General features: G+C 51.0%; 1 protein-coding gene across 6 annotated transcripts; it reads left to right on the forward strand.

The window, feature by feature from the left end:
• Positions 1 to 1,600: 1,600 nt before the first annotated feature.
• On the forward strand, positions 1,601 to 23,226 carry LOC102445399 (adhesion G protein-coupled receptor E1-like). Of its 6 annotated transcripts, none has more exons than XM_075910029.1 (17): positions 1,602 to 1,691; positions 3,036 to 3,071; positions 3,723 to 3,752; positions 4,145 to 4,375; positions 4,607 to 4,683; positions 5,186 to 5,293; positions 5,821 to 5,998; positions 6,381 to 6,500; positions 8,576 to 8,772; positions 10,579 to 10,749; positions 17,528 to 17,725; positions 18,389 to 18,624; positions 19,378 to 19,444; positions 20,567 to 20,658; positions 21,408 to 21,576; positions 21,927 to 22,031; positions 23,033 to 23,226. In XM_075910029.1, exons 1-17 carry the CDS (start codon positions 1,661 to 1,663, stop codon positions 23,081 to 23,083), a joined length of 2,097 nt encoding a protein of 698 aa, XP_075766144.1. In that variant the 5' UTR covers positions 1,602 to 1,660; the 3' UTR covers positions 23,084 to 23,226. The 6 variants fall into 6 exon arrangements, with proteins under 6 accessions (XP_075766148.1, XP_075766144.1, XP_025037135.2 ...); XM_025181350.2 differs by having other exon boundaries at positions 4,145 to 4,309; XM_075910030.1 differs by having other exon boundaries at positions 1,626 to 1,691; positions 3,039 to 3,071.

Consider the following 23,226-nt stretch of genomic DNA (forward strand, 5'->3'; position numbering starts at 1 on the left):
AAGAATTCAAAACTCATGAATCAGCCCCTGAAGCCCCCAAAGAAAATGGCTTCTTGTAGCCACAGAAACTCTTGGCAGGTGCGGAACCATCAAGGCGAATGGCAGGTTGTTTAGTTTCTAAGAAATTCAAAATAAAAAATACAAGAGACTTTTTTCCCCCCAAACACCATCTCCAGTGACATCATCAGCCCACCGGGAGAGTCTGAGGACCAGCTGTGACCCAAAGGTAAACTGAGTCCCAGTAATTATTTAATGTCAGCAGAGATTGTCTGATCCCCTATAACAGGAGCGGGGAACCGTTTTTGGATTGCAGGCCACTGACCTACAGAAAAATCAGTTGGGGGCTGCAAACAAGTGAGAAACAAAAACAGACCCCCCCCCCTCACCAGCATGAACCCCCCCACCTCAGCAGCATGAGCCTCAGGGGCTGGATCCAGGCAAGCTAGAGGCTTCATCCAGGCCCCAGGCCTCAGGTTCCCCCAGTGCAACTGTGACAACTGAGAACTTTAAAAACTTTAAACTAGACATTGACATCTGTCAAGAATGTCTGTCACAATCGAATTCCACTCAGCCTCCCCACTGTGCACGCTGCAGAAATGCTGTACTTCTGTTTCAGGACTAGAAATAGCTGGGTTATTAATAGTTAGAAGCTTGTGGCTGGTTTTCAGCCCAGGGTCTCTTCCTCTTTACTTTACCACTCATGAAATCCACTGGCCTGAGGAAATGAACATTCGGCCCCCCCAGAGCAAGCCCAGGCCTGCATTTGGTTAATTCATGGGGCTTATTCTTTGACAAATGAGGAGGAAACAGTTTGGGATTGTCACTTACAGGCAGAAGTTACAGTGCATCTCTAAGGGAAACTGAGGGTCTGTGGTTCTGGTCGATCACCTTCTGGCTGAATGAGCCAAACCAGAGATTTCCCTCATTTCTTCTCTTTTCTCACATCAGACTCATTTGTTGTGGTTGGAAATGTACCAGCACCCTCTGGTGAGGAAGCCTGGGAAGAGCTGTAGGCAGCTCTTCCTCCAGCTCCACACACATTTTCCTGGCACTTTCACCAAATCAACAGTAACAGCTTCAGGCATGGCTAGAACTGCATGTTAACCTGGGGCGTCAGAGCTGGCTTGTGCTGGCATGTCCACCCTGCACTGTGAACCAAGGGTCAGAGTTGCTGGACTCGGGTACTCAGTACCGCCACCAACCATGCAGATCTTCTGGCTTGGGTCCATGGCGTGACCTGCATCCACACTACAAAGACTGGGCTTGAATCCTATTGCAGTAGCATTCAGGTTCCCTAGTTTGAACTAGGGGGCAAGTGTAGAAATACCCAAAGCCTGTACTCACTTCACTAATGCTTTTTCTGTAACAAAACTAGGTAAATATTAGAAGAATCAGTGTATCCTGGGAAGACCTCTGCCTGTTCCCAGAGGTGTGCATATACTTAGTTGAGAACCACCAATCTACTACAGATAGATAGAGGGCTAACTGCTGTGCAGAGAGATTAGCAGGCGGGGTCCATACAGTGAATGTTTCTACAAGGAGGCCCCAGTATTTGCAGAAGTAAATGAAGCAATTCCTTTCCTATATAAACCACTCCCAGCGTTCTGAAATTCCTTCGTGCTTTGGAGCAGATGACACATGAACTCATCCCAGCCACACCATGAGGAGCAGACCTGGCTGCTTTCTTCTGGGTAAGTCCGACACCTTGGGGAAAGGGGAAATATTTTCACTGGTCTGTGGCACAACATTGAAAGGTCATTTTCTCCAAGAATCTCATTGTGTGAAAACTGGTTTTTTTTAATCATACTCAATTGTTTGATCTTCAGGTTATGATAAAATGAGTCTATTCCTGGGGCCCAAATCTCCCAACGACAAATCTATTTGACTGTCAACATATGGGACACTACCTGTCTTTCCATCTCTATAGCTGTCTATCAAGACTTGGTCTTTTACTCCTCTGTTTCTCCATCTGTCTTTCGCAGTGGTTAGAAATGAAGTCAAGTGATTCTAAGATGGGGTCATTTATTATTTATTATTTTATTGTATTAATGTATTGCATTTTGTTGGTCTAGTCTATAAGGTTATGATGATGTGCTCATCACAATAGTAGCTGACCAGCTTTCAGCAGTTCACTAAGCAATGCAATTAGCATGTTTCATAGTAGCCCTGTTCTCCAGCCCCCTTAGCTTGTAAATTACACCAGTTTATACTAGACCCACTCTTTTAACAACTTGTAACTTTCACCTCCGGTCACACAGTTTAATGAAGGTCCTATTCATGCATGACTGGGATTCTGATACAGTACCAGCTCCTTCCCCCCTCCACCCCCATCCCCTTCCTTCTAGAACTAGAGTTGAAGGGGCATTTCCACAGAGCCCCTGGAATCTCAGCTAGAGACAGCAACACACCAGAGCTTTCCTGGGCTGTAGTTAATTTCAACACACAACACAGCTTTTGTACAGCTTTCTTCCCACACGCCATTTACGTAATGCAGCACAGAATGCAGGGTTGTGGTGGAATAAAGCCTAGCTGAGAGCGAGGGGAGACACTAAAGGAGATGGTATAGGCAAAGGAGAAAAGATGTCTTTTCAGATGAGGTGTAAAGACAGGTGGACAGCTGATGAGACAGGACCAGGTAGGTTCTAGACCTCAGAGGTTGCAGAGAAGACTTGCACCAGCGGATTCTTCAAAAGGTGTGTAAGCAGGCTGGTAATAGAGGAGAAGAAGGATCAAAGCAGAGAGTAAGAGACCAGTTTTATGGAACTGGATGGTGCAAGTGAGAGCACAGGATAGAGACGGTGGATAGGGGACAAAGCTGTCTATTGCAGAATCCCTGCCTGGTAACACTGGAAGATAGTGAGGCTTCCAGTCATTTCCAATCACAACTACCTTTCTTTAAAGAACAAAGAGTCTGGCTGGTTAGTGCTTTTTGGCCCAGCCCCCTCCATCGCTCTGGGTCAGGTTAAGAAGAGGGAAGCCCTCGCAGTCTCCGTCCTCCTGCACAGCCCTTTTAACAGCCTGTTACTCTTTCACAGCAGGTCTCAGCTTCCTTCTCCACTGCAGAGAATCAGGTGGGATCATTTTTATCTTTCTGACATCGGGTGGGTCGCCTGGGTTATTTTGCACCTCTGTGGGGAAGGGATCTGGAGACTGATCTGGATTAAATTGGCAACTATGGATCTGTATCTGTTGTGGGAAACAACACATGGCCCCTCCCTGCACCTCTGCCTCCTGCAGGTACCAATCACTCCTGCAGGTTCGGGTGGGTCCTTCATTTTGTAAAGTCCTTTTTTGGAGGGCCAGCTCCTCACCTGATGTCAATCATTTTACAGTCCAGGGAGCTCTGGCAGCCTGCTCTCACTGGGGATCTGACTCTCCCTTTTTGACTCTCACGGGAAGCCTGATCCAACTTGCATTGCAATCAGTGAGAAGGATTCCCCATTGAGCGCAGTGGGAGTCGAGTCAATTGTCCCTTCCCATCATTCTCCCAGATGGTGCATGTGGCACATTTCATCTGTCTGAAGCATCTTAATTTGAAAAAACTGAAAACACAAGGACTTAAAGACGAACGAAACATGTAGATGGTGTCATGAGCTTTCGTGGGCACCGCCCACTTCTTCAGATGACCGGAGTAATTTGCACTGGGATTTTTCTGATCGGCTCTCCCGCGGCACTTAACTTTACTGCACTCTGAGATTATCTGCACCTTTTTCTTTCCCCAGCCTTCAGCTCTGACAGTCTGACAGCATACTGTGAGTATGAACCGGCGTTTCCTCCCGTTCCTTATTACATCCCAGTGAGAGGGGAAAGGGGCCAACGCAAACAGCTGCTTGTGTTGCAGACAAAAGGGGAGATTCTGAGCACTGATGTGATTTGGGAGATCCCTGCGAGTGGAGCCCTGAGGGGGACAAAAGTCCTGTTTGGCAAAGGCTTTCGAGATTTCAGCCTCGGCTCGGTGCCGAATTGGAACAAAGCCAGGCCGTTTTGAAGTGTGCGTTAGTCTACAGGGCCAGTTGGGACATCCGCCTCCATCCCCAGGGCTGGCTGGGATTCCTCCCCAGCGGAGGCCCAGCCGGGGTGCAAGTGGCAGGGCCAGCAGAGCCTGACACTTTTGCACTGACACAGGCTCCTTTTCTTGCTCCAGATGATAATGCGGACTATGTTTACAGTGGGAGTGGCAGTGTCGCCGGCATGGACTGTGGGCCCCATGGAGCGCCCTGGAACCTCTCCCACTGCGTCTGTGAAGAGGGGTTCAGGGCCATCTCCGGGATAGCCCCATTCCGTGGAACCAGTGAGACTGGCTGTGAGGGTAAGCGCCCTGTGGCATCTGCTGGGCTCCACTCAGGCTGGCATTCACCCCATGCAGCAGGCCAGGGTAAGCGCCACACTAGCCCTGTGGCATCTTCTGGGCTCCACTCAGGCTGGCATTCACCCCGTGCAGCAGGCCAGCACAGGGCCATGCATCATTTCCAGCCATGGGGCCCTAAATTGGGCTCCAGAGTGTCAGCAGCCTGAGCCGGTGGACAAAACCAAAAATCACGAGCTGCATTTGCGCTGCACAGCTTGACAAGGGCAAATGGTCACGCGGTGTCCTTGCCTTGCACAGAACAGCCCCCTCACTGCCGATCAGGTTTCACAAAAGGAAAGGACTACATGAAGAGGTGTTTGAATGGATCGCAGCAGGTAAACTCGCAATGCCAGTGAGTTAGCATTGTTTGGCGGATGTGAAAATAGCACGGGAAGGGACACACTCACATGCCAGTGTGGGACTTAGTAGAGCTGTCTCTGACACTGGCCTGCTCACTGACCTTTGACCGGTCACTTCACTGCCTGTGCCTCAGTTTCCCCACCTGTAAAATAAGCTAAGGAAGATGCTCTGTGAGACCCATTGAAGAAAAGGGCTGTATTAGAGCCAGGGATTTTCATCTGCTAGACTAAGTGTCAATGAAAAGTGTCACGTTGATGGTAATTCCCAGAGGTTTCTTGCCCTGCAGAGATAAGATAGAAGGGAGAGTGTAGGATGTAGGGGTGCTGTAGTTCTTACATTAAAGGTATTTGTACCCCTGTAGCTCCTTCGGCTTGAGTGCAACTATACTGGCCCACACTAGTCTATGTCCCGGGACATTGGCCTTTGCTCACTGGATGTACCCTAATGACATGAGTTTTCTCTCTTGCGGTGGCCTAGGTTCCCTTGGACAACAGGCAAGCCAGCTTGTTCTGTTCGCTGGTCAATTTCACCCTGAGCCTCTTGACACCTGCCTGTGAAAACGTCAGCCTGACGACTTCCCTAAAGGTCAGAAATGGGGCCTTGTTAGCGATACCCATCTTCACATGGGAGGCACACCCAGGATCTCTGCCAGGGCCTGAGTAGGTCCCTGACTGGTGCAGGTGCAGCCTGCTTCAATTCCTCGTATAACGCACCCCTTTTGGAACCATGGTCCAGGGATTGATGCCTAACCCCTGTGGACACCAAATTCACCCCTGTGCAGGGGGCCAGCCAATGGGGGTGTGTCAGGACAGCTCCTATCAGTCTAACAACCTGCAGATGCCTACCCTGATGGGGGCAGGGGCGCTGGCATCAACAGGACAGATTTTAGGACCATCTTTCACTCTTTGGGCATCTTCTTAAGTGTGTGAACCATCTGCTAGGGCCTGATCCCCAAGGCCACAGAAATGCGTGGGCTGCAGCCCACCACGCAGCCCCTCTATCCCAGCAGGAGTTCCACATGCAGGTGCGTGGAGTTGGACATAGAGAATGCAGGGGGAAGCCAGAGTCTTCCCAGAGAGTCATGATATCGCTCTAGTCCCTGCATCCTTTAGGAGACGGCGGCATCCTTCAGACACGTCCTTGTTGACAGCTCCCTCTGGAGCATGGAAAGCCGGGAGGAAGTGGCTTCTGCTGCCACGCTGCTTCTGCAGAGCCTGGGGTCGGCTGCAGTAACAGCTGCCCTCGCTGCGCCAGAGAACCAAACCCAGACTGCGACCACCAAACTAATGGGTAAGAAGCCAAGGCTGGCCATGAAATTCACAAGGAGTTGGGAGCCAGGCTTTTAACCACTTGCTCCTCAGCTTTTTGGGGTGTTCAGTGCAGGGTTTTCATTAAGTTTGTCTTAGCGAGAGGCTCAACATTCTGCCCTGGATCCAGGTCTGGATTTAGAGGTGGAGTTGCCCAGAGAAGACAAGATCCAGCTTTGTGACAGGCTCCCTTTGGGGCTGGTCCATGAACTGCTGCTGAAGTTACGTTGATTGTAAGAGCACTGGGGCTGGCACTTTCTGGGCAACACCCTGCAGAGTGGGGCTTCTGGGGCTACTGTAATGCAGCTAATAAATGCGCATGAGAAATCCCCAGTTACCCAAGCCCTTCTCTCGGCACCATGCAGCGATTCAGACGAAGCTCACCGATGAGAACTGCAGTCGGCAGAGCGACATTCTCCAGCTCACTGCTCATGGAGACAGCCTGGAGATTGACTGCACTGCAGTCACTGCAGCTGACACAAAAGGTACCACTGAGGCATCCCCGCAACCCACCAATCCCAACTACGTTCCCTTACGGTGCCTTGTCTTCCAGGGCTCAGGAATATGAAACTGGTACCCTCGTGGAGGAGTAACTTCCTCAGGGCAGATTGGCCCCTACTCTGTGGACGGTGCTGTCTGGTCTACAGGACTCCGAGTGGAGTGGGTGACTGGCCATAGTCTTCAGTGGGTTGACAGCAGTGAGTGTAATGCTGGCTGGTAGAATCCAGTTGTGCTGTGTGAGTCCCTGAGTAATGAAATCACAGACGCTGAGAAATGGACGGCTGGGGGCGATCTCAAGAGGCCACCTAGTCCGTCCCTCAGCTCCGAGGCAGGATGAAATCGATCTGTTCTCACCTGTTCTGGAAAGCAGCCCCTCCCTGGGTCTCCCGGAACAGTGCTGAGCTGCACTTGGAGGCTGTCTACACTGTGGTTTTTTTGCAGAAGAGGATATGCAAATGGTTCACTCATTTGCATATCTTTTTCCAATTCTTTTTGTCAGAAAAAAAACCCTTTTTGCAAGATCCCGTAAACCTCGATTTTTGAGGAATAAGGGATCTTGTGAAAGGTTTTCTTTTCTGACCAATGGCCAGGGCTTTTTAGTGGCAAAGCCTCTTCCGCAGAAAGAATTGGAAAAAGATATGCAAATGAGCGCACCAGAGTTAGGCAGATTGAAGCTCCCTGTGTGTGGAACCTGAACCCTTCGTGCACCAGCAAAGGGCCAGCGCTGGTCCTGCACTGTCAAATCTCACTGATTCCTCATGAGCAAGCCCAGGTCCTGCACTCCTTAAAGGGCCCTTCCTCCCCATTCTGATCAGATCAAGCTCTGAAGTTCCCTACTACACAGGGCAGGTTTGGGGATGATAGTGCTGCCGACATGCAAAAGTTGCAAAAAGTGAAAACTGGTCAAACTGTTTTTTCTGCCTCCCATTGTCGACATTGCAGGGCCACATGGCTCGCTCCCCTGGTGACAGATAGAGCCAAGCCATGTGGGGAAGCATCCCCCAGGGCACTGCTGTGAGAAGGCAGAGCTGATCCCTGCGCTTCTCTGGTAGTTCTGTGAGTTCTCCGTGCTAAGGAATGTCAGAGCGGCACAGCAGTCTCTCCAGCCCTCCCCCTGCACCTGCTGCTGTGTTCCTAGCAGGGCAGAATAGGAGCATTTCAGTGATTTGCTCTTTGTTTGTTCCCAAACAGAGCAGCTCATCAGCTGTCAGATACTTTTCAGAGCTTTGAAAGGGGAGGAGCACACGCCTGCAGGGCAGCAGAGATCACAAAACATAGAGCACAGCCATCAGGATGACAAAATAAACAGCAGGTCCACACTGGCTCTTTGTCGACAATAAAGGGAGGAAAAAAACAAAAGTCTCTTCAAGGGTTAGAAGTTTTTTGTTGACAAAACTGGGTGTTTTTCCCAACAAAAGTTGCATGACAATGCACTCAGGCTACGTCTACACTGGCATGATTTTCTGGAAATGCTTTTAACGGAAAAGTTTTCCATTAAAAGCATTTTCGGAACAGAGCATCTAGATTGGCACGGACGCTTTTCTGCAAAAGCACTTTTTGCGGAAAAGCGTCCATGGCCAATCTAGACGCGCTTTTCCGCAAAAAAGCCCGGATCGCCATTTTCGTGATTGGGGCTTTTTTGCAGAAAACAAATCTGGGCTGTCTACACTGGCCCTTTTGCGCAAAACTTTTGTGCAAAAAGACTTTTGCCCAAACAGGAGCAGCATAGTATTTCCGCAAAAACACTGACAATCTTACATGAGATCGTCAGTGCTTTTGCAGAAATTCAAGCAGCCAGTGTAGACAACTAGCAAGTTTTTCCAGAAAAGCGGCTGATTTTCCGGAAAAACTAGCCAGTCTAGACACAGCCTATCACTGTTTTATTACCAGAAGGCAGTTTTGGTTGAAAAAAAAATCCTTGTTTTTGACAAAAACACAGAAAAAAGGAAGAAAACAGGAGAAATTTTCATCCCAATTTTTTGCAGGAAAAAACTGAACTGCCCAACCAGTCATACCATCTACCCCTAAACTGTTCCATTCCCCGCTCCACTGCTCACAGGTCCTGCTGCTGTTGCTTTTCTCTCCTACACTGGGCTGGAGTCCCTACTGGGAGGGAGATTTCTACAGGATGAAAATCCAGGGAGCGAGGCAAGGCCAGAACAGTTTCGTGTGAATTCCAGAGTGGTGAGCGCCTCCACCAGCAACTGGAGGAAGAACATACCCAGGCCCATCAACCTCACCTTCCTGCATCTCGAGGTGGGTTGACCACGTATGTTCTCAGTAGGTGATAGCACGAGATGGAGGAGAGAGTCTGGTTTTGACCCTGCTTGTGTGTAATTCCATTCTCTTGGTCCATGGCAGAGGGTGTTTGTACATAAAAGCCCAGACCACGACCCTGGGCCTCTGAGAGCCCTCAGGGAGTTTGGATCTGGATTTGCATCTAGATGTGATCTCCTGGAATTGGGCCCAGCTTTAGAGGCATGTTGCAGCAGTGCAGTCAGGGCAGGGTGACTGGTTTCCCACCTTTCGTGTACAAAAAAGCAGGGCTCGTGCGATGATGTTGTGCCCAGACCACTGAGCAGCTGGCCCTGTGCACTGCGCCCCCTACAGATCCCAAAAGGGGATGATCCTGGAAAAACCTGGGCAGGTGGCAACCCAGGTGATAGGTAAAGACGAGACGGTCTGCCGGGCCTTGTGTCCTGTGGTGTGAAAGGCGGAGCGAGGGGGCAGACACTGGGGGACTCTCATGGCATCATCCCCCAAATGGAAGGGCTGGCTGGCCCGATATGGCACTGCGGGCCCTGGCCTGTATCCAGTGGGGCAAGTCACAGGCCCCCTGGCAAGTTGCGTCCTGGGATCCCAATAGCGCGGCAGCCCATGGGGGTCCCTCCCGCAGGCCCTGGGAAGGGCGTCATCAGCCTCAGTTTATGTGCGCCTGTGGCTGGGCACAGAGCTTCCTCTGGCTCTGGCCTTTGTGCCGTCCCTGCACCATCCCTGTTGCCGTGGTGCTGCCTCCTGCTGGAGGCCTCTGTGAGGTCGCTGGCCTGGTCTCTAGCACAGGTGCCTTGAGCTGCAGCCTGGCTCCTGTTTCCTTGTGGGGCTGCTGGCCTGGCATGGAGTGGGATAGGGTCGGCACACCCCGCCCTCTGTCCCTCTCCGGCTTCCCCCGCCCCGCCCTGACCACCCCCAAGGATCCATGAGCAGGTGGATGGTTCCGTTCTCTTGGCAGCGGGGCTCTTGTTGGGTTCCTTTAATTTTGCTGGTTCATAATTGACCAGTCTGAATTCTAGAGGAGGGGTCACACGTGGCCCAGACACGCCCAGTCTTTAGCATCTGTCCCCAGAGCCACGCGCCCATTTCTCCCCCCTCCGGGCTGAATACTTGGGCTCAAATTCTCTGCAATCGCTCCACGGGAGCCAGTAAGTTAATTCACCATCTCACCCCATTCCCCTGGTGTTTGCCCATCTCCCTTGTCTCTCCTAAGCTTCGACGCTCATGGGGCAGGGACCCTGCCGGACCGGAGGGAATAAGCACGATTTCAGACTGGCCCTCTGCTCGGGAGATGTGGATGCTGCTCCAGGGTCTTCTGTGGGTTTGAAGGATGAACCTGAATTACTTAACTGCTCTGTTCCTCCTCCCCCCCACTGTGAAACAAGGCTCTTCACGTGGACCTCCAGCTGAGGTCCTTGGATAACAATAATTAGTGATAGTGCTCACAATATTTATTGTTTATAGTAACAATAACCCAGTGTTTCGGCACATTGCCATACTACAGTGCAGTGCTGTGGGCACTTTATGCCAGCCTATCATTCCTGCTGCCTGAAATTAGCAGGGTTGGCCCCATGGGCGCTCACCCTTCAGAGCCACGAAAGACCGAATGCACAGAGACTCCAAAGGGCATGTGACTGGCCGTTGCATTCAACCATCAAATGCAGTGTCTTTCCCGATGAGCATGGTGGGCAGGGAGAAACTCCTGCCTGACTCACATCACCACGTCCTGTGCTCAGAGCTCATCCCTCGGGCCTGAATCCCTATTCTGTCGCTGATTGCAAATCCCTGCAGGACAAGCCTCTGCTGGATCGTGCCATCTGCGTCCACTGGGACTCCACAGGCCAGGATGCTGTGTGGTCCCCCCAAGGCTGCCAGAACCTTCACTCCAATGTCACCCACACACGGTGCCGCTGTCACTCTCTGACCAGCTTTGTGGTACTGATGGCGCCTGGTCTCATCCAGGTATCTGGGACTTTGGGCTTGAAATCGGGTCAGTGCATGGGATGCTGGGCTCCCTGCTGATGGCCCTTTGGCCAGGATTTGGGGTCCTTGCAGGGTGGAGGAATTGATGCTATTGCTCAGGTCTGTACTTTGGTGTATTTTGAGATGTGCACAAAGTCCTGTTTTCCTGAACCCAATGCAAACAAAAACCAGGCAGTTGTCTGGCTCAGAAATCCCCATGTCTGCTCCTCCAGCAAGCTGAGTGCCCGGGAAGGTCCATCTCTTGGCTTCCTTTCATGCTGACACTTGCTTCTCAGGGCTTTCTGCCTCCGACACAGGCAGCAAAAGCCAATCTCCTCAGCCAGGGAACCCCCTCGGTCTTCCTTGCTCAGCTCTGACTGCCGTGTGCCTGGAGCTGGCCCTCTGTTATTCAGAGAACATTAGAACTGGAACTGGAAGGGACCCAGCACCGTCTAGACCATCCCTGACAGATACCTGTCTAACCTGCTCTTAAATAGCCCCAGAAGTGGAGATTCCACAACCTCCCCGGGCAACTTATTCCAGTGTCTAACCCCCCTGCCAGGCAGGAACTTTTCCCTAGTGTCCAACCTAAATCTCCCTTGCTGCAGTTTAAGCCCATTGCTGCTTGTCCTAAGCTGTCTGCTGTGTAAACCAGAGCCGACTTGTACAGCAACAGCTCCAGCCATCTCAGCTTACGTATGTTATTCCCAGGGAGAACAGGTCAGGTCTCAGCCTCCATTCCTGCCAAACCCCATCACCACTGCACCAGTCCACAGAGCTTTGTCATGCACACGTCACTGCGGCTTTCCTGCTAGCCTGGAGATCTGGGGCCCTTTCTCTTGGGTCTGGGGGTTTGAACTGACAGCATTTGCTATTTAAAGTGATAACCTAGAGCCCTCTGGCTTCAGCCACCACTAGTGCCCCTCAGTCACGAGGCAGGGTTGCTCAGAGAGAGGACTGGGAGGCAACAGCATCTCTTACCATAGAATCCTGGAACTGGAAGGGACCTCGAGAGGTCATCAAGTCCAGCCCCTGCCCTCAGGGCACCATCTAGATCATCTCTGACAGGCATTTGTTAACCTGCTCTTCAATGTCTCCAGGGATGGAGATTCCACAACCCCCCTAGGCAACTTATTCCAGTGTTTCACCACCCTGACAGTTGGGAACTTTTTCCTAATGTCCAACCTAAACCTCCCTTGCTGCAGTTTAAGCCCATTGCTTCTTGTCCTGTCCTCAGAGGCCAAGGAGAACAATTTTTCCTTGTAACAATCTTGCACAGAAAATCATAGAATCATAGAATCATAGGACTGGAAGGGACCTCGAGAGGTCATCGAGTCCAGCCCCCCGCCCTCAAGGCAGGACCAAGCTCCATCTACACCATCCCTGACAGATGTCTATCTAACCTGTTCTTAAATATCTCCAGAGAGGGAGATTCCACCACCTCCCTTGGCAATTTATTCCAATATTTGACCACCCTGACAGTTAGGAATTTTTTCCTAATGTCCAGTCTAAACCTCCCCTGCTGCACTTTAAGCCCATTACTCCTTGTCCTGTCCTCAGAAACCAAGAGGAACAAATTTTCTCCTTCCTCCTTGTGACACCCTTTTACATATTTGAAAACCGCTATCATGTCCAATGAATGGAAATGAGGTTAAACTCAGGTATATGTACCAAATGCGCCCACTGCCTGGGTTCTACAGGGCAGTCAGCATAAAAACAGGTTTCAGGCAGCATGGCCTAGTGAGTAAAGCACTTACCTGGGAATCAGGAGTCCTGGGTTCTTTCCATTGCTTATGTGGCACCCAGCACAATGAGCCCCTAATCTTAGAGGGGACATCTAGTTGCTGTTGTAATCATCTCTAATAATCCGTTGTTCTAATCTGCTTCCTGTGGGGATTCAGCTTTGTGACTAAAATACAATTTTGCTCCTGTTCACTCTCCTGAGACAGCACAGCTAGGCTGTGTCTAGACTGGCCAGTTTTTCCAGAAAATCAGCCGCTTTTCCGGAAAAACTTGCCAGCTGTCTACACTGGCCGCTTGAATTTCCACAAAAGCACTGACTTCCTACTGTAAGAAATCAGTGCTTCTTGCGGAAATACCATGCTGCTCCCGTTCCGGCAAAAGTCCCTTTTGTGCAAAAGGGCCAGTGCAGACAGCTCAGATTTGTTTTCCGCAAAAAAGCCCCGATCGCGAAAATCGCGATCGGGGCTTTTTTGCGGAAACCGCGTCTAGATTGGCACGGACGCTTTTCTGCAAAAAGTGCTTTTGTGCAAAAGCGTCCTTCCAATCTAGACGCTCTGTTCCGAAAATGCTTTTAACGGAAAAACTTTTCTGTTAAAAGCATTTCTGGAAAATCCTGCCAGTGTAGACGCAGCCCTAAGGCAGAGTGCGCGAGATTTGCTTGTGGCTCATGCAGAATCAGCAGGACTGGGTCCTAGAATCTAACTGCAGAATCTTTGACACTTGGGAACCCAGCTAGATGCATGTAATATCTATATTACTGGGACAAAAGCTTCAGAGGGGGAGCCCCGTTAGTACGTAACTGGAAAACTTAAAAAACAACCAATAGTCTAGCAGCATCTTAAAGACTAACAAAACATGTTGATTGTATCATGAGCTTTCGTGGGCACAAGAAGTGGGTTTGCCCATGAAAGCTCATGATCCTCCGTACGTGTTTTGTTAGTCTTTAAAGTGCTGCTAGACTATTCGTTGTTTTTTAAGTTTTTCTGTATTACTGGGAGTTAGGCAACTATTTCTTGAGACCTGTCAGCTGAGCACCAGGTTGAATAGGGGCACCAAGATGCTAAGCCAAGTGTCATTTCTATGTAGAACCTCACCTTAGTTGAGTTGCTCAGAAGATAAAAAGACTCATGCTGAGCACCTTTAACTCTACTCACCTGGAAAATGGAAAAACAAAAGCCATTTTCATTGTAAAGGGAGTAGTGAAAAACTGAACTCCTGTTGCCATGGACCCGAAATGCTAGACTTTAGTTTTTGGGTTCATCACAGGGCATCTTCTAGCCACAAACCACTCAGAGACCATACGCTCCTTAGCTCACTCCGCGAAGGGCAGCGGCAGAAAAGCATTTCCCCCTTCAGAGACTGACTCTAAAAGGTTAGGGTATGGTGTGATGTTATGTTCCAACCCATCCTGTGCCCCTGCCTTCCTCTTCCTTTTCTATTGTCTGGGCTGATGGGTGATTAGCCTTGTAGCTTTCTGCAGCCCTTGCCCAATTTAGCAATTAGGCACAACTTTGCTCCCTAGCTCATTCTGGGGTGATTTAATTGGTGAGCCAGAGATCTGAGTGCTAGAACAGCTCCTGTTGCCACAGGGTTAAATACCACTGCAATAACCAATGGATAATCAGCCTCAGTGTTCCATTAGGGTTATAATTTTAAATACTGGCAGCTAGACTAGAGGTTGTGTCTGCATTGGCGTGATCTTGCGCAAAAGCAACTGCTTTTGCACAAAAACTTGCTGCCTGTCTACACAGCCCGTGAGTTCTTGCGCAAGAGCACTGACGTTCTAATGTATGAAATCAGGGCTTCTTGTGCAAGAACTATGATGCTCTCGCTCAGGAATAAGCCCTCTTGTGCAACAGTTCTTGTGCAAGAGGCCAGTGTAGACGGGCAACATGAATTTCTTGCGCAAGAAAGCCCAATGGTTAAAATGCCATCGGAGATTTCTTGCGCAAGAAAGCGTCTACACTGGCATGGATGCTCTTCTGCAAAAGTACATGCCAGTGTAGATGCTCTCTTCTGGAAGAGCTTTTGCACAAGAACTCTTCCACAAAAGAGTTCTTCCGGAAGATCATGCCTGTGTAGACGTAGCCTTCAATTATAGGCCGGCTTATAGGATGTTTAGCCATGTTAGTCTGTTTCTGAAAAAATAAGAAGAATTCTGGTGTCAGGAGTTACTGTGTCCACATATCTACCCTAGTGCCACCATCACAGGACCTAGCCACATCGGCCATACCATCACAGGCTCATTCACGTGCACATCTGCCAGTGTGATGTATGCTACCACGTGCTAGCAATGCCCCTCTGCCATGGACACTGAACAAACTGGACTGTCTCTCTGCAAAAGAATAAATGGGCACAAATCAGACATTAAGAATGGAAAAACCCAAAAGCCAGTGGGGGAGCACTTTCACCTCCCTGGGCACACAGTTACTGACTGGCAAGTTGCCTTTCTCAGGCAAAAAAAAAAAAAGTCAAAACCAGACTGCCGTGGGAAACGTCTGAGCTGAAATTCACATGCAACTTTGACACCCTGAACCAAGATCTAAATAGACACGTGGAGTGGTTCTTGCATGGCACTAGGTAATTTCCCGTTCAAGTACTCTCACCTCATCGCTGCTGGAAATGAGCCACATCCACTGTGATTTAACTAGCCAATTAGCCTGCCATAAGATGGGATTTTCAGGTCTCTCCTCCACGTCCGTCTTCTCTCCTGAGCCTCCGGTCTCTCGCTCCATCTCTCTCTCCTCCGTCTCCTACTGCCCCCCGCCAGCTCTCCTCTACCTTTTGCCTCTCCTCTCTCTCTTTCTCTTCTCCCCCTCCTGCCTCTCACTCTCTCTCCGTTCTCCTCCTTCTCCGTTGGGGATGCACTCTCGTCCAAGCCCCACCCCCTGGGCGTGTACGTCACCTTCACCTCCTGCTGTGGCACTCGGCTGACTTTTGTGCTGCTCAGCCAGGCCGCCACGGAGGAGCAAGGCCCAAAGCGCCGCTCAGCTGGGAGTGAGGCACCACGCAGGAAGGGGAAGGGGAAGGGGCTGGCTGGAAGGGGGGTAGAAAGCAGAGCTGGGTGGGGGATTTGGGGCAGGGGGGCTGGAGGAGAGGATGGAGGAAGGGGGGAGGGAAGCAGCGCTGGCGGAGGGGAGGTGTCCGGGGGGCCGTGTGGCCCGAACCGCCATGGATCGAGGGGAAGGGGGGCGTGGTCGTGGCCGGGGGCGTGGTCGTGTACGTCAGCGTTACAGACGCACAGACGCTGGGCTACTAAATATATGATTAGCACTGATGTCACACTCTGGTCTCTGGATCCTTCCTTTCTTTTCTCTTTCTTTTCTCTTCAGCATCTGAGGCAGTGAGCTGTAGCTCACGAAAGCTGATGCTCTAAAACCGTAATGCATTTGTTAGTCTTTCAGGTGTCACGGGACTCCTTGTTGTTTTAGGGTGTTGTGCCTCTTCCCACTAGGATGTGCTGTTGCTTTGGAGAATTCATAGCAAGCGGATGAAGAGACAAGCAAAGATGGGGAGGAGAGAAACAATTTCCTTCCTCGGATGGCAGTTCAGATGGCTCATCATGATGACAGAGAAAATATTGCATTTAATAATCTAGCAACATCCCTTGCAATTTTCTCATTATTGCTAAAAAATAAAAACTAACTAGCCTACGGGCCAGATTCTCAGCTGGTGTAATCGACATAGCTCCATGGAACTCTGTAGAGTGATTTACACCAGGCAAGGAGCTAGGCCTTTAAATAAAGTGCAATTAACTCATTGGGTAAACTGAACTAATGACGCTCTGTCCCAAGGGGCCTCAGCAAACTGCTGTAAAATGAACCGATCCAGTGTACGGTATTAGTTCTTCCTTCCCTAGTCCTGAGCAGGTTGATAGAATGTCACGCTAATCCACCCACGACAGTCTAGGTCCCCTGAGAATCCACTACATTTAGATCATAGCTGTCATGCTCATATAGCAGAAATAAGATGGGGGGGGGAGAGTTTCCAGCAATTCTCACGTGTCCATTGCAGCATGGGTAGGGGAATTGCTCCTCTCACCTCTGAAATGCAGCTGCCTCTTGGGTGGAATGCATCCCTGATAATCAATCCACTAGAACCTGAACCACTAGAACCATTACACCAGGCCGGTTAGGCACTCTGTGGGCAGCCTTAGAGGCTATGTCTACACTGCAGGCTTCTTTCAGAAGAAGCTTTTCCAGAAGAGATCTTCCAAAAGAGACAGTAAAAGCGCGTTGAAAAAGCGATCTGTTTTTTTGAAAGATAGCGTCCACAAATGGCACTATTTCGCATGTAAGCTGTGATTCCTATGGATGGAGCGGCCACCAGGGCACCTGTGCTTTTGCCTCTTTCCTCTTCTTTGAAAGGAACTCCCTCTTCCCCCTCCACACACGCCTTTTTCTGAAAGAGCTCTTTCGCAAAAAGACTTCTTCCTTGTAGAAAGAGGTTTACCAATGTCGGAAAAAACCCCTCTGCTCTTTCGATTTTTCCCTCGAAAGAACGAGATTGCAGAGTGGACGTAAGTGAGGTTTTTTTCGGAAAAACTGCCATTTTTCTGAAAAATCTCTGCAGTGTAGACATACCCAGAGGCTGTGTCTACATTGGCACCCTTTTCCGGAAAAGGGATGCTAATGAGACCGGTCAGAATTGCAAATGCCACGGGGATTTAAATCATCCCTTTTCCCAAAGATCCCTTATTCCTTGAAAGTAGGAATAAGGGATCTTGCAGAAAAGGGCTTGTTTTCCGCAAGATCCTGTCTAGACTGGCGCTTTTGTCCGGCAAAACCCCGTGCCGGAAAAAAGCGGCAGCCATGTTCATGCAAATTCTGCAGGGGATATTTAAATCCCCCACGGCATTTGCAATTCCGACTGGTCTCATTAGCATCCCTTTTCCGGAAAAGGGTGCCAGTGTAGACACAGCCAGAGTGTGTCGTGGGCCATCACCCCAAAGCAGCATGCTAAGGCGTGGTTCCCAGACAGGCCAGGCAAGTGGGGGGCAGTCCCTAGCCCTGACTTCAGCTGTTCTGTGTTGCAGGTGGATTTTGCCCTCTTTGTTATCAGTCAAACCGGGCTCATCATCTCTCTGATCTGTCTCGTCCTGGCTATTGTCACCTTCCTCTTCTGCCGGCCCATCCGCAACTCCCACAGCACCTTCCTGCACCTACAGCTCAGCCTATGCCTCTTCCTGGCCGATCTCCTCTTCATAGCGGGGATAGACAAAACTTACAACCAGGTACCAGAGGGGATGAATTCCCAAGTCTTTTCACAGCTCCCGTCAGCGATTCTTCACTATGTGTCTCCTGGTTCTGCTGCCATGTACACGCTGCTATTCCAGTGGAGTTACTCCTGATTTACACCAGCATGAGTGACCAGGGAGGCAGATCAATGGATTGCAGGAGAGACTGCTGCACCCGGGATCATTTTAGCCCTCACAAACCCTGCATCTGAGCGGTGGGTTAGACTAGCTGACCCTTTCTATGCTTCGGTGGCTCATTGCAACTGCAACCTTTGCTGGAGTCTGTAACTAGAGCTGGGCTAATCCCCAGTAACCTAACCACACCCAGCTCGGAACCCCAGGACAGAGGCTTCCTTTCAGCCCTACAACTGGGGTTGGTGACTTGGGGCAGATATTTGGAGCAGACTGGAACTGGTTCCATCCCAGTGCAAATCTCAGCAGGTATGAAACAATGCCAAAGGCTGCTCTGGCCCTGCTAGGACAAGATCCCCAGGCTAGCCCTAGCGGGTGGCTTCTCATACCAGGCGTTCAACAGACTTAGGGTCAGTTTCAGGTCCCCACTCGAAGTGTTTGCCTGGCCGCAGTCCAGGCCCACCCGCCCACTCAGGACGAGAGCGCCTCTCTCCCAGTAACCCTGGACTGTTCCCATTTCCCCTCCAGCTTGCGTGTTCCATCACGGCTGGCTTGCTGCATTACCTCTTCCTGGCTTGCTTTGCCTGGATGCTGCTGGAGGCGGTGAGCCTGTACCTCATCGTCAGGAACCTGAAGGTGGAACGTTACGCCAGCCTGGGCACAGGCATGAGGAAATACATGTACGCCTTCGGCTACGGCCTCCCGGCCGCGATTGTGACTGTGTCTGCAGCCAGCGCGCCCAACAGCTACGGAACGCCTTACCAGTAAGTAGCATGGAGAGCCTGTGCCTAGGCCCTGTGCCTTGTGTGTCCTCCAGGCAAGGCAGGCATTCCACTCACACCCCACCTTAGACCAGCAGTGGCATGCAGGCTGGTCCTTCAGGGCCAAAGCACAGACCTCTCCTGCTGGAGCCAAGTGGGCGCAATGCGAGGCTCTTATCCTCTGTGTGGACCAGCCGCTGGTGGGAGCTGGGGACACGCACATTTAGCTAACATCTGTTGCTCTGTCCTTCTGGCCCCTGACATTACCACAGCTGCCCCTTCCTCACGCCAGCTCCTAGGCCTCTGCCCTGCCAAGCCCTGCCTCCGTCTCCCCCCTCAGCCCCCCACGGTGAACCAGGCTTGGAGTTCTCTCCGTGCGCAGACTCCCCCAGTCTCTATAACAACGCACGCTTGGTTTCCATTGGCGACCACCCACCTCAGCTGGGTGCTGCTTGAGACCTAGCTCCAGAAACCGGTGTCCTCTTCGCTCTGTCGTAAGCCCCAGTGACCAGCTGGAACTGGCTTGTCCCCTTTCAGTCTGAGCCTTTCAACTGTCCCCAGTTCGACCCCCGGAGGCTCCTGTTATCCTGGAGTCTGACTGGATTCCTGCCACCAGTGGCTCTGCTAGTAGAACCTGGGGGTGGGCACACAGGGCCATGCTGGTGCCCCCTACCCACATGGGGGTGGTGCTGGGGTGGCCAGTGTAGGCAGCCCTGCCAGGGTTCTGCTGACAGCCTTTCTCCCTTTTCTTTGTAGTTGCTGGCTCAACCCTGAGAATGGTTTTAGGTGGCATTTCCTCGGACCTGTCTGCGCCGTGGTTGTGGTGGGTACCGCAGGGTCTCGGGTGTCCCAGAGCGGCAGCACCCAAGGGTTGTCATAGACTCCCTCAGGGTCTGTCTACACTATCGAGTTTTTCGGAAAAACGGCTTTTTTTCTGAAAAAACCTCACTTACATCCACACTGCAATTGTGTTCTTTCGGAAAAAAATCGAAAGAACAGAGGGGGCTTTCTGACGTTGGTGGCTGCTCTTTCTACGAGGAAGAAGCCTTTTTCCTGAAAGAGCTGGCTCAGAAAAAGGCGTGTGCGGATGGGGAGTTCCTTTGAAAGAAGAGGAAGGAGGCAAAAGCACAGGTGCCCTGGAAGCAACTCAGTCCAAAGGAATCACACCTTAAATGCCAGATAGCGTCCGTTCCATGCGCATTGGCAGTGTGGAGGCTCTCTCGGAAGAAGTTTTTTCCGAAGATCTCTTCTGGAAAAGCTTCTTCCGAAAGAAGCCTTCAGTCTAGACATCGCCTCAGAGACGGGAACACTCCAGAGACGGGCCCCAGCCATGATTTACCAGGAGGAGGCAGGACTATGGCGCCCTGGATCCTGAGTCCAAAAGCAAAAACCTGAGCCAGGCAACCTGGCAAAAATGAACACATGGGTGGCTGCTCTGTTTGGGGAGCAGCTGGCATACTCCCAGAGCCCTGGCCCCATGATCCTGCCTCATCCTCCTCACACCAGTCACTCTCTGTTGGCTTCAGGGGGGTTGCCCCGATTTACACAGGAATGCGGGGAGGGAAAGCAAGCCCAATGGAGTTACTCCTGATTTGCGCCAGGCTGAGTGAGAGGGGAATCAGGCACCTCTGTGTGTTTTCACTGATGTTCAGTCGTCTCATTGTCCAGAAGATTTCCATGCAGGCCCCCAGCCCGGATATCATGCATTCGCTCAAGGCCTGGGGACTGGAGTAGCAAGTTGGCCACAAGGCGTTTCTGCGGGACACTAGTCTTTCTCCAACCTCAGGCCCAAACTAACTCCAACCCACAGGGCCAATCTACTCTTCCACCCCAGGCCAGACCCTGAGCTGGGGACTTGGTCAGCGCCTGTCACCCCAGCTGCGGCTCTGGAGCGCGAGCGTGAGCTGAAATGTGCTGGGGCCTCCTTTGGTATTTCTCTTTGCAGATCAATTTAGGGTTCTTCTGCCTCACTATGAAGCTTTTGCAAGAGCATCTTTCCTCCCTCAACGCCGAGCTGTCGACTCTGAGGAGCACCAGGCAAGCTGCCTCAGGGAAAGGGGGACTGATTGTCTCTTTCTAAGCTCTTACAGGGTCACTGTCATAAGAGGGGGCTGAACACCTCAGGGAAGTACTAGCAATTGTAGCCTGGCAACAGCCCCCTGGGGTGGGGGGGAATTGGTAACCCCATTTCCCAGGCAGGGGGACTGAGACATAGAACAGTCACCTGATTGGCCCACAGAAAAACCTGTGGCTGCAACAGGACTTGAACTCAGATCCCCTGAGTGCTAAGCCTGTACCTTACTTACAAGCCCTGCCTTCTCCCTGGTGCCTGTGCTGTTTTAACCACCCCCATGCCTCCTGACAGTGGCTAGTCTGTGTTCCCCATTGCCTTTTGCAATGAGACTTAGCTCTTCTGGAGCATTTTTCATTTGTGGCTCTCACAGCGCTTCACAAAGGAGGTCAGAGTTAGTATCATTAGTTTTGAATAAGGGGAAACTGAGGCACAGAGAAGGAACATGATTTGCCTACAGAAATGCAGCAGGCCAGTGGCAGGAATAGAACCCAGTCTCACACGGGAACTCTGTGCACAAGACTGTGCTACCTCCCGTACATGCTCCACTCCAGTTGCTGGTGGCAGCCTCTTCCCAGCCCTTCCCTGAGCAGGAGGGAAACATTTTCAAGGGCTTTGGAATGGAAACTAGGAATGAGCTTCTGCCGTCATGGCCCAGCCCGGCTGGTGCTGGTATCCGAGTGGCTCTCACGTTGTTGCTTTTCTGCTGTCTCAGGTCCCTAACTTTTAAAGCCCTGGCTCATCTCTTAGTCCTGGGCCTCACGTGGGGGCTGGGCACCTTCCAGTTCGGCCCACTGGCCACGGTGATGGGGTACCTGTTCACCATCACCAACAGCCTGCAGGGAGCCTTCATCTTCATGGTGCACTGCCTGCTCAATCAAAAGGTGATGCCTCCAGGCAGCGGGGCGGGCTGGGCTGAGCTCGTACTGGGGATGACAAAGAGACAGCGACGGGAGAGAGCTGGAAGGAGTAGCAAAAGGGAGGGGAAGGGAGAGCGGTAGGGTGCTGAAACGCAGCCTCCTCTGGGGCAAAGCATGGCAACTGTTTATCGGCATACAGCAACACAGCCCAACTCCTTAGTGCTGGAACTGCTGGGCTGGCTGCTCTGTGGGGGTAATTACCTGGGCTGGGCTTTGGCCAGGCTGCTGGGATGAATGGTCTGCATTTGTGGGATTTAGTGTGGTCAGGGACTTGGGGTTGCACCCGTTAGTGATGGGGGATTTTCCACCCACAGGTGAGAGCGGAGTATTGGAAATGGTTCAAGAGGCTTCAGCGCTCAAAGGAAGAATCTTCCTCTTCCAAGATTACTATGTCTGCTCTTCCCCCCAGCACAGCCACGGTAAGAGAGGCTGCAAGACATGAGCAGGAATAAGCTAACATCGACCTTCTCACCTCCGTCCCTTTCCCCTTGTTTTCATCAGCTCCACGGCCAGGGTACGTCTAGACTACATGGCACCGTCGACGGAGCCGTGTAAAATAGTTCACTCGGCGTAGGCAAAGAAGAGGGGATGTAAATAATGCCTTGTGAAACGAGGTTTACCAGAGCGGTCAACAAAGGCTTCCCTTGTCGACCGTGCTGCGTCTAGACTGCCACGCTGTGCCGGATCAGCTGATCATCGGCACAGTGCGGCGGCCATTTTTATTTTAATGAAGCGGGGATTATTTAAATCCCCGCTTCTTTGACTATGCCGAATAAACTATTTTATACGGCTCCGTCGACGGAGCCGTGTAGTCTAGACATAGCCATAGGGTATTACAAGCACTGCCAAAACTTACATGATCCATACAAGTTCCTCTCCTTGTCGAGGGCAGAGTTTCAGCCTAGCGAAATGTGGCCCTGGGGTTTACAGGTTTTGAGGTTGGTTTAGACCATCGGTAGAAAAAGGAGGAACAAAATTTTGCAAGCATTGTAAAGAAAAATTGTCATCAACATTCTGAATTTTCAAAGCATCTCGGCCACTCAGGAAGTTGGTATAGAAGTGATATAAAAACAGCCACCAATGTTGGCAAAATGTTCTGACGTATTTTTAGTGCCATATTTATGCCACATATTTGCAAAAGAACCTTTTTAAAGTTCAAAAAAATTGCCAGAAAAAATTGACAACTTTTTATGATTTTAAAAACACTTGATCATCTCCAGTCAGCAAATTATTTCAGTGTTGGCTTTATTAGGGGTCTGAATGTCACTAGTGGCTTTTTAATGGCAGAGGATACCTGCAGAACGTTATCATTTTATAACCAGATTCAACGGCACCAATATCCATATTGTGCTGCTGGTGTGTAAGGCTGGCCTGGCACGCAAGACATGCAGTGCCTGATTCAGGCTTTCTTTTCTTTCAGTCTCAGGATCCTCAGCAAAAGGCTGTGTCTCAGCCCACCCGCAGACGGTGACATGGGATTGATGTTTGTCGCCCGGCCTCTGTGTCTATTGGTTTTCAACGTTGTTTTCCTCCCCTGGTCCTTGATGCAGCGGAAAGGACTTGGCAGAGTCCATGACAGTCTCAATAAATGCTTCTGCTGTGTGCTCAAAGAAA

Source organism: Pelodiscus sinensis, chromosome 27 (assembly GCF_049634645.1).
Source record: "Pelodiscus sinensis isolate JC-2024 chromosome 27, ASM4963464v1, whole genome shotgun sequence".
Taxonomy (NCBI): Eukaryota; Metazoa; Chordata; order Testudines; family Trionychidae; genus Pelodiscus; species Pelodiscus sinensis.

Bases quoted from the DNA above. Each gene is read 5' to 3' on its own strand.
- LOC102445399 (XM_075910029.1), top strand. From the start codon at position 1,661: ATGAGGAGCAGACCTGGCTGCTTTCTTCTGG. The intron at 4,376-4,606 runs GTAAGCGCCACA...TGCCTTGCACAG, and splicing joins ACCCCATGCAGCAGGCCAGG to AACAGCCCCCTCACTGCCGA. The intron at 18,625-19,377 runs GTAAGTAGCATG...TTTTCTTTGTAG, and splicing joins AGCTACGGAACGCCTTACCA to TTGCTGGCTCAACCCTGAGA.